The 10684-nt window shown below is 34.4% G+C and overlaps 1 protein-coding gene across 3 annotated transcripts; it reads left to right on the forward strand.

Moving 5' to 3' along the window:
* The first annotated feature begins 759 nt into the window (after positions 1–759).
* ASG3 (SNF2 domain-containing protein / helicase domain-containing protein) lies at positions 760–7089 on the forward strand. Of its 3 annotated transcripts, XM_079010613.1 has the most exons (16): positions 760–1022; positions 1648–1655; positions 2281–2359; positions 2444–2604; positions 2677–2808; positions 2891–3189; positions 3320–3437; positions 3717–3806; positions 3895–4002; positions 4105–4308; positions 4401–4526; positions 4621–5267; positions 5347–5492; positions 5576–5743; positions 5818–5932; positions 6044–6398. In XM_079010613.1, the coding sequence occupies exons 1-16, from the start codon at positions 836–838 to the stop codon at positions 6069–6071; spliced, it is 2616 nt and encodes an 871-aa protein (XP_078866739.1). In that variant the 5' UTR covers positions 760–835; the 3' UTR covers positions 6072–6398. The 3 variants fall into 3 exon arrangements, with proteins under 3 accessions (XP_078866739.1, XP_078866737.1, XP_078866738.1); XM_079010611.1 differs by lacking the exons at positions 760–1022; positions 1648–1655 and adding an exon at positions 6877–7089 and having other exon boundaries at positions 2224–2359; positions 6044–6086; XM_079010612.1 differs by lacking the exons at positions 760–1022; positions 1648–1655 and adding an exon at positions 6885–7089 and having other exon boundaries at positions 2224–2359; positions 6044–6086.
* Positions 7090–10684: the final 3595 nt, after the last annotated feature.

Below are 10684 nucleotides of genomic sequence, written 5' to 3' on the forward strand. Positions count from 1 at the left end.
TCTTTTTTTTTTTTTTTCCTAATAATACAACAATATATAATACATTTGACACATTTTGTCAAATAAATAAAAACTAAATAATATATTTACAAATCAAACCATCCCATTTTTTATGTCCTAAACATTTAACAAATTTTGACTATAACTTATCCAATTAATTATATGTTATTTTAATTTATTTTTCCGTATAGTACGAATATAACCTAGTAATATTATTATTATATAAATAACTAGTTGCAATACCTATGTATTACATGAATTAATTAAAAAAAAAGTTAAATATAAATATCAAAATATTTGAGAACTTTGAATTTATAAGAAAATAAGAAAAATAATAAATTATTATAATTGAAATGTTTTTTATCTTTTAAATTTAAATAAATAAACAAAAGATATTAATGAACTTTAACTTGAAAAATTTGAAATTAAAAGGTAAATTTATTAATGAAATTATATCAATTTATTAGTATATTTATTGCAATTATTACTTTAAAATATTATACTAAATTTAATAAAATAGAAAAATTAATAAAATGATATGTAAAAAAAATTTAATTCAAAATAACAATCTAACAATTCAATAAGAATTTGACATGTAAAAAAAAAAATTTCATTTATTTTATTATTACAGTGAATGTCGTATAAGCACAATTATTTTTTCCCCCTGCCCACACGTACGCCACGTTTCCAAGTACTGCCACGATACAAGTACAAATTTACCGAAACAACCTTTTCAATTCCTCCATTCTTGTTATGTAAGTTTGATGATTTGGTATTTTGGAATATATTTTCACCAAAATTCAAACTCATCAGCATTTGCGCCAAACCAAAGAAAATGAACTACGAACAGAGATTAATCGCCGCCGCCAAGTGCGTATTCGAAGGAGATGCCCGCGCCGCTACCGCGGAGGCTCAAGTCAACTGTTCCGACTATGGTGTAACGGCGACCCTTAAGCCTCACCAAATTGAAGGACTCTCATGGCTCATACGGCGATACCTTATCGGTGTCAACGTTATTCTCGGTACGCAATTCGTTTCAGTTTTGTAATCTAAGATTCTGTTGCAAGTTTTGAATTTGTCCTCATTTTTGGGAAACAATCTGTTCGTTGACAATTTACTCAAATGTCTTAGTTTGGGCAAATTTTGAGTTCATCAATCCTTGCTACTTATGCTAGAGAACTGTCTCTCAGTATGTTTTCATGTAAATGTTGTATGCATATGTTTAGAGAATCGCAAACGTTAAGATGATTAGCATATGGCACATTATTTAGAAATTAGAATAACGACCTAATCCCAAATTGGAACCCTTTACATTTGTGTGGTTTGACCCATAACGAGACTTTTTTGGGCATTTTCACCATCCAACTTTCATCAAAGCAAGTGAGTGTCTCCTCAGTTATCTAATTATCTTCCTAATTGAGAATGATGGAACTACCCTTGAGTAATCATTTCTTCACTGAAAATGTAAAAAGCTCTCAACTGGTTCAGTTTATCTGTGAAGTAGGCTTGGTTAATTGAATTTGAATTCATGCTATTATGATGGTCACTTAATATCTTTTTGCTAGCATTTTGTTTCATTGTAGTAATACTATCTACTCAAGAATATGAATTGTGGTGACTTGGTTGTTTTGTTTCATGTGTTTGCAGGAGATGAGGTATACTTGCATTTCTACATCGAAACTGGAAGCTTGCAAAGTTTTATTGAAATCTCTTACTTACATTCTAATTGTTGAATTGGCAACTAAAACATTAATGAAAATAATGCAAAAATTAAACCTTTTCTTCCACCTTCTTTAAGAAAACAATGTGCACAGTAAAGAAGCCAAGATACGTCCCTAAAAAACTGAAACCAAATTCTCAAAATTGGTAAACTAAATTACACCAAACATATCAAACAACTACAACTGGAAAATCCCATATCAATTTTTGGAGAAATCATGTAATAAAATCATGAAATTATGCCACTTTAATTCTAGAATTCCATGGTTAACATAAAGGGTATTCAATATGAGTATGGTTGTTGGGATTTAGTCCCACAGATAGAAAATAATTAAATTATTCACTGTATATGTATAATCTACCTCCCTTATCAAATATTGCAAGTCAAAACAATTTTCCTTGCTTTGATGGATTTAGTTGATTGTTTTGATTCTTTTATAAATGAAGTAGAATTATGTACATAAAGTGAAAAATTCACTTATTTTCCATCTATATGGGACTAAATCCCCACATTTTTTCAATTCAAATTCTTATACTCATCCTTTAAATGGTTACTAACAGATGGGGCTTGGAAAGACATTACAAGCCATCTCATTCCTAAGTTATTTAAAGTTTTCTCGTGGATTACACGGACCCTTTTGTAAGTAATCAAAAAATTACTTTGCTAATCGTAACATAACATGTTGTGATTATTTATTAATTCTTTAATATATGTCTTGCACAGTGATACTCTGTCCTCTCAGTGTAACTGATGGATGGGTATCAGAAGTCAACCAATTCGCCCCAAAGTTGACCATTCTTCGTTATGTTGGAGACAAACAACACAGGCGTACTTTGAGAAGAGAAATGTTTGAACATGTGCAAAAACAATCGTCACCACCCAATGTAAGTAATAAGTAGTCCAACAAGTTCTTGCTGACGTGTTTATGCATGCTGATGTGGCGTTGAGTTTTTCAGGTGCAGGCGTTACCTTTTGATGTGCTCCTTACAACATATGATATTGCTTTAATCGATCAAGACTTTCTTTCTCAAATTCCATGGAATTATGTTGTTATTGATGAGGCTCAAAGACTTAAAAATCCTTCCAGTGTAGGTTTTAACCTTTTAAGACTAGTTTATTAGTTTCTTTAAAGTGTGTTTCAGGTTTATTGATTGTTTGATTGTTTTTCAGGTTTTGTATAATGTTCTTAGAGAGAGTTATATGATGCCTAGGTGTCTACTCATGACTGGAACACCTATTCAGAATAGTCTTACTGAGCTTTGGGCGCTTTTGCATTTCTGTATGCCTTCAATCTTTGGGACATTGGAGCAATTCTGCTCAAAATTTAAAGAAGGTAAAGGTGCATCAGTAGATAAGGAGAAGTTCAAAAGCTTAAGATATATTTTGAGGGCATTCATGCTACGAAGAACAAAGTCTAGGCTTATTCAAAGTGGGACCCTTTCTTTGCCACCTCTTACTGAAATCACAGTGTAAGTTTCTTATTATGGGGCGTGTTTGTTTCGTTGCCAATTCCATTCTTCCTTTTTATTAAAAGACCAAAATACCCTTATTGTTACTCTAGATACCAATTTAGTTAACAGATTCCATTTTTTTAATCAGGATGGCTCCATTGGTGACCTTGCAGAAGAAGGTGTATATGTCAATACTAAGAAGAGAGCTTCCTAAGCTTCTAGCATTGTCTTCTGGAACTTCTAGTCATCAATCCTTGCAGAATATTGTAAGCCGACATCTCTCCTTCTAGGCTTACTATCATGAACATTTAGCAGGAAAACATTTTGTCATGGCTTGTTAGTTTTTTACCAAATTCGACAAGGGTAAATTAGTCATTTTTCATAAATTTGATGACTGGACAAAAAGTGTTATAAATCATTGCATTAGGGACTTGAAATGAAAAAAAGGATTCCTTTTGGACCGTATTCAAAGAACACAATATAGTACAGGGACCAAAAATGTAAATTACTTGAGAAGTAGTATTTGATTGTTTGTGTTAATGCAGGTAATACAACTACGTAAAGCATGTAGTCATCCTTACCTCTTTGCTGGTATAGAGCCAGAACCATATGAAGAGGGTGAACACTTGGTTCAGGTATAAAAACATATCATATCTCTATTTATTTATAAAATCATACAAAAATGTTAGTAATAAATTTAAAATCTTTTTTGATTTCTTTCAGGCAAGTGGAAAACTGGTAGTCTTAGACCAGCTACTTCAGAAGCTACATACTTCTGGACACCGTGTTCTTCTGTTTGCACAGATGACACACACACTTGATGTATTGCAGGTTTACTTCCTTCTTTTTGCATAAATAAAACTGCCAGCTGTCAGCTACTCAGCCATGTTTATGTATATCCATTTAGCTTTTTTGGAAAATTTTGAAATACAGGACTACATGGAGTTGAGAAAATACCCTTATGAGCGGCTTGATGGATCCATTAGGGCTGAAGAGCGGTTTGCTGCAATAAGAAGTTTTAGCCGAAAGTCCGGAATTGGAAATTCCAATTCCGAAGCTGATTCCGACTCTGCATTTGTCTTCATGATTTCCACCAGAGCAGGGGGAGTTGGGTTAAATCTTGTAGCTGCTGACACTGTGAGCTTTGCAATACTACCATCCCTCTTTCTCTCTCTCTCCTTTGACTTGGTCCCATTGTTTGACTGAGTATTGTACAAAAATAAATGCAGGTTATATTTTATGAGCAAGATTGGAATCCACAGGTGGATAAGCAGGCGTTACAGAGGGCCCACAGGATTGGTCAAATGAACCACGTCATGTCCATCAATTTAGTCACTGAACGCACAGTGGAGGAGGTGAGTCAAAATTTTATTATGCTGTTAAAAGGAGTGAAAGTAGGTTGGTTGGTATTTTAAACCTTTGAATTGAATGAATACCCCTCCCTTGTAGGTTATCATGCAGAGAGCAGAGAGGAAGTTGCAACTGAGTCATGATGTGATAGGTGAAGATGATAATACAGACAAGGAAAAGGAATGTAAAGACATGGTAGGAGTTGCTCCAACTGATCTTCGATCTGTTATACTGAGTCTACACATACTCGATCCCAAACAGAATTCCGATCATCAATTAGACATGTCAAAATTGAATGATATAATCGATAAGGTGATTGCCTTCCGACATGGCGGAAATGATCCAACGGTTGAGATCGATTCAAATGATGTATTGCAATTAGGCGGACATGGAAGACGTGATGTTGACTTTGACCCTGGTGTTGATGAAGCTTCGTATCTTTCGTGGGTTGAGAAGATTAAGGAGACATCGGAGAAATGTGATGAGTCAGCATTGGAGGAGGAGAGAAATAAGAGAAGTTTAATGGTAATGGAGGAGAAGAGAGTGAAAGCGGAGTCTGTTAGGAAGAAGGCTGAGGAGAAGAAATTGGCGAAATGGGAAGCTCAAGGGTATGAGTCGTTGAATGTGAAGGATGTTGTGGGCCCTACCAATAATATGCTTTTGGATTCTGGTTTGGTGAACTTTGTTTATGGAGATTGTACACAGCCTTCTAAAGTTTCTCCCTCTGAGTCTTCTATAATTTTCAGGTGATTACTCTTCTTGTTTCTACATATAGCGTCCTACTTCCGTTTTTTTATTTTATTTATTTTTTTTATTTTTTTACAGCTGTGTTGATGATTCGGGGAAGTGGGGACATGGTGGTATGTTTGATGCATTAGCTAAGCTTTCACCTGAAATTCCATCTGCATATGAACGAGCTTCTGAATTTGGGGACCTTCATCTTGGCGACCTCCATTTAATACAAGTGACAGGTCAGCATCTTAATATCTTAGTAATACAATTAATTTTTTTAGTTGTTGTAGAAAGTTCTAGAAAGTGTTGGAACATTGTGCAGGTGGTGACGTGGACAATAACAATAACAATAATAAAGGACGTGAGTGGGTGGGCCTAGCTGTTGTCCAATCGTATAATCCAAGACGGAAAGTGCCACGTAGCAGTATCTCTACTTCTGATCTGGAACAGTGTCTCTCAAAAGCTTCGTTTTCAGCTGCTAAAAATTCTGGTATTTTTTATATTATTAATAATATATAATTATTTTAATTATTGTTAATTTATTATTGTGAATAAAATAAATAGCTTCGATCCATATGCCACGGATTGGGTACCAAGATGGGGCAGACCGGTCAGAGTGGTACTCAGTTGAACGTCTTCTTCGAAAGTATGCTGCTTTATATGGCATAAAGATATACGTGTAAGTCCACCTCCATTATTTTAATTAAAAATTATGCAAAAAAAAAAAAAATTTGTAAAAAACGAATCAAAAGTTGGTCTAATTTAGAAGAACTGGATTTATGATTTTCAGGTACTATTTTCGGCGAGGTTCGTCTTGAGAGTTGTGGAGGAAAGTGAGTTCTTCATATCTACTTTTAACTTCATATAGCTTTATACTATTGTATCTTATTCAGTTTAGTAACTTTTTATGTTATGTTGTATAGTTTTTTAATGTTATAATTTACATAGGTATTGTAATATAAAATGTATATATAAATTGAATTACTAACAAAACAAACTAGTAAACAAAAAAGGCACTATTGGGAATTTATATAAGAAAGAATGTGTATATTCATAAGAGAGAATAGATATAACGTATTGAAGACAAATACTCTTTAGAAATGAATGATTGTGAAAGAGAAGTAAACCAACTAGCCAAGTATAATTCTTTACATTAAAGGGAGTGGTGATGTGTATGTTATGTTATATCATTTTTTGGCATGTCACCTAGGAGCATCTCCAATGGAAGGTTTATTATTATACAACTTTTTTTAGACAAAACTTCAAAAATGGTCCCTGTGGTTTTCGAAAATATCAAGTTTAGTCCTAAAGTTCAAAAAACCTCACAGATGGTCTCTGTGGTTTCAAAACTTTTAATGTTTACTCCGTCAGCTTTCTACCATTAAGTGAGGGATATTTTCGTCATTTCAACATCTCGGGACCATTTATGGGGTTTTCTCTTATTATCTTAATTTTTTATAAAAAGAAAAAAGAAAAAATGAAAGAAATTTGATCTCTCTCTCTCTCTCTCTCTCTCTCTCTCTCTCTCTCTCCATATTGCTTTGAGACTTGTACAATACGTATTCTTATAGCTTCATCTTCCCCAAAAAGCAAAACCAACTTTGACCTTGAATAATTATCAAGTCCTTCAGATTGGGCAAGGAACAGACGAACGAAAGGCAGATCAATGGGAGGTCCGGTGAGGCTGGGAAATCACGAGGAGGGAAAAGGGTGTACGTTGAGACCGATAACCCCTTGTTGGTTTACGCCTCTTCTTCATTGATCGTGAAAGGGAAGAAGGAACACATAAAGTATTATATTACTATAATATTAGTATATTTTTTCGTTGCCTTAGATGGTGATTGGCTTATTATAATATTGTTTTTGTTTGATTGTCAAGCCAACATATAAAAAATATTTAAACTTTGCTATGTTCACAAAAGAGCATTGAAAGTAGGGTTCATGTCCTCGTGGATAGAATAGTATAATGCTATATGAAGTTAAAGTAGATAAAACTTGAATAATCAATGGTAAAAACATCTAATTTCAAGTCTATTACTCTATTTCATACTTCGACTAAAGGAATAATGTTGGTCTAGTCGTAGCCTGGTAGGGGAGATATCATCATTGAGATTGATGCTTCAAGTACATGTAAAAGTCAAGAGTAGTATAATAGTAAGTAGTATGATAGTAGATTAAGAACCATTTGATTGTTAATATTTTTAATTCCTAAAACAATTAAACATTAAAAAAATAATAAAATAAGGTTGCGAGAATTGGTCTAATCTAAAATGACCAACATAAAAAAAAATTTACGATGTTAATTCAAAACCAAACATGCATCACTAAACCCAAACCGTTTCCAAAATCAATTCAACAACTAAGATGAACTAAGACATGAAATCGGAAATCAAGATTTTTATTTGATCGTGGCTAAAAGGAATTAATAGTTCGAACATAAATCAATATGCAAATTAATTTTGCCAACATGGGAATAATCATTTTCAAATGCTTTTAAAACACCCAAGTCTTCGGAAAAGCATCCACATAACCCTTTTTTGCCAAATAGAAAGGCCAATCACATAGCCCGTGTATAATGAACTATGGCTAGTGTAAAATGAACTATAAACTCACGACCCATGTGAACATAAAAGTACAATGCCTTTCCTGACATTTTGCATTTCTCTCCCCACATGTCCATGTAAATAACAATGAAAAGCACACACCGATATGAATCCAAAAGCTTATTGAAATTCTAAAGCAATTTCAAATGATGTGTGAACTTCTTTCAAATCAGCAAATTTTTTTCCAATTCCACCAAAAAGCAAAAATGTACCAAGATGATAAAACGATGCAAAGACGTAAATAAACATGCTAAACTATGCATAAAATGCATCTAAATTTCTCTTTGCATGACAATGTATTACCTTCATAGTATAATTTTATTGTATTCTTTCTATCTGACAAAATATATTATATCTGATTGTATTCTTTCTATCTAACATAATATATTATCATACTACAATCTTAGTGTATTCTTTCTTATCTAACAGAGAGTGTTACATTGCTAGAGTGTTAATATTCTCACTCTTTGACATAGGGTATTAGTTTAAGGTAAGATAATATCCTCTATCAATGGATAATTTCTTACGGTAAGATAATACCCTTTATTATACAAAGATAATACCCTTTTCGAGATAGAGTGCATACATTAAAATAATATCATCAATGAGATAGAGAAAAATACAATGAAGTTATAGTAATACGATACATTTTGTTATAATAAGATTACAATAAGATAATACATTTTGTTATAATTGACAAAAATATACGATGATATTACGACATTATTTTTCATAAACAAAGAATATAATAAAATAGTAAAATAAAATTATAAAAACTTAGTTGTTTTGGAAAAACTATAATTTTGTTCTTTTTTTGACAAACCTATAATTTTGTTCTTTTTTTAAGAAAAGGCCACACACACACACACACACACACACATATATATATATATATATATATATATATATATATATATATATATACACACACACACACACACACACACACACACACCTGGTTACTTTATGTAACAACGTGAAAATTTAAAACAATTTTTCATTTTTAAAATGCATACTTGTCATAACAAATTGTATAAAAATCTCTTTTATTCAATTACAAAGCGCAACTCCACTAATATTCCAGGATCCTCATAACTCTTTCTCTGGTGTGTACAATTAAGCTGGTCCCGTCCCGCGATTCAGAGAGGAAAACCTGAAACACATAACACATAACACGGTAAGCACGAAGCTTAGTGAGTTCCCCAAAATACCACATATAACACATATTAGCCACTCGAGGCTATAACTCTGTGGGCCCATTGGCCCTAACTCTATGGACCCTCTGGTACTAACTCTGTGGACCTTCCGGTCCTAACTCTGTAAACTCTGGAATACACACAACATAAATCAAATAGAAATAATGCAGTGCAACACATCACATACATATAATACAAGATACTCTGTCAAATAACTCTACTTACCACTCAAGGTAAAGTATAACGAGAAGACTTACCTTGCAAGCCGAAAGCAGCTATCCTCACACTTGAATCTCGAACTCACCACTGTCTAACACATAGGATGAATATCTCTTATAATAACTCTTTTCCACGACTCAGATAGTTGAAGGCGGTTCCTTCTCTTTCTAACTCTCTAAGGTGGGTAAAAGACCATTTTACCATTCCAATGCCTCTATTACTTATGTTGACCAAAACCCTAAAGTCAACAGAAGTCAAGCTCAAGTCAACTGTCCACATTTGACCCTACTCGTCGAGTGCACCCATGCGACTTGTCGAGTCCCCTCGCATCAGCTGAACTCTACCTAGGGCTCACTCAGCTCGTCGAATTGACTCCCAACTCGGCGAGCCAACATTGGGTCAAGACTACTCGGTCAAACCCGCTATGACTCGTCGAGTCACCCATGGACTCGGCGAGTTGGCTCCTACAAATTTCTCATTCAGCCATTTGGGATCAGATCTGCAACCCAAACTCATAGATCTAACCTCCTACTTCCCAACAGTCATGCAAAGGTCTAAACTTGAGGCTCATGCATGGTGTATTTTGCTCTATACACCATTTTGACTCCATTGAAGCTCCATAGCTTCAAAGCTCCAAGGTTACTCACTCAAGGCTGCCTACTTTCTGGATCTCTGGACCTCACAAGGTCCAGATCTACAATTGACTCAAGCAGAGGGTTTGGATGCACCCAAAACCCTATCAATATGGATGCAAGCACAACTTTACAACTAAGGAAATCTACTCAAACATAATGAAGGCAAGAGTTGTACCAGATCTGAAGCTTGAAATGAAGATGAGACTGATCCACCAACTCTCCTCTGAGATCCTTGCAACTCCCTTGATCTTCTTCTCAAAGAAATGACTTCCAAGAAGCCTCTTTCCTCTCTAGCTCATAAATGTAACATCCGGATTCCCAGGTATCCTATGTTAAGTATTTATATTGATCATATGAGAGGGAATCAGCGAGTAGGCGCTCAGACTCGCCGAGTGGGATCGCACATCTTTTAGTCTGATTTAATGAAGGACTCGGCGAGTCCATGAGTGAACTCGGCGAGTCCACACTGTTTAATGAAACCCTAATTTCTCGGGTTTGGGACCTATTTAAGGACCCTTATAGCCACCATTTGCGGCTGCCATACCTTTGAGAGAAACCCTAATAGTGCTTGAGCGTTTGGGAGAGAGAGGAAGCCATTGTTGGACCTTTGTGGGTTTGTTTTGCAAGAAGAAGTTGATTCCAGCTTAGAGGAGGCCAAGGAGGTTGCTTATTTGTGGATTGCAAGCAAAGGACATCATCCTTGAGGTAGCATATCGATCATTTTTCTGTTTTGTTAAAGAATCCTTGGATCTAGGGTTTCCTATACCCTTTATTGGGT

This window comes from Lactuca serriola, chromosome 7 (genome assembly GCF_051521515.1).
Source record: "Lactuca serriola cultivar US96UC23 chromosome 7, Lser_US96UC23_V15, whole genome shotgun sequence".
In the NCBI taxonomy this organism is placed as follows: Eukaryota; Viridiplantae; Streptophyta; class Magnoliopsida; order Asterales; family Asteraceae; genus Lactuca; species Lactuca serriola.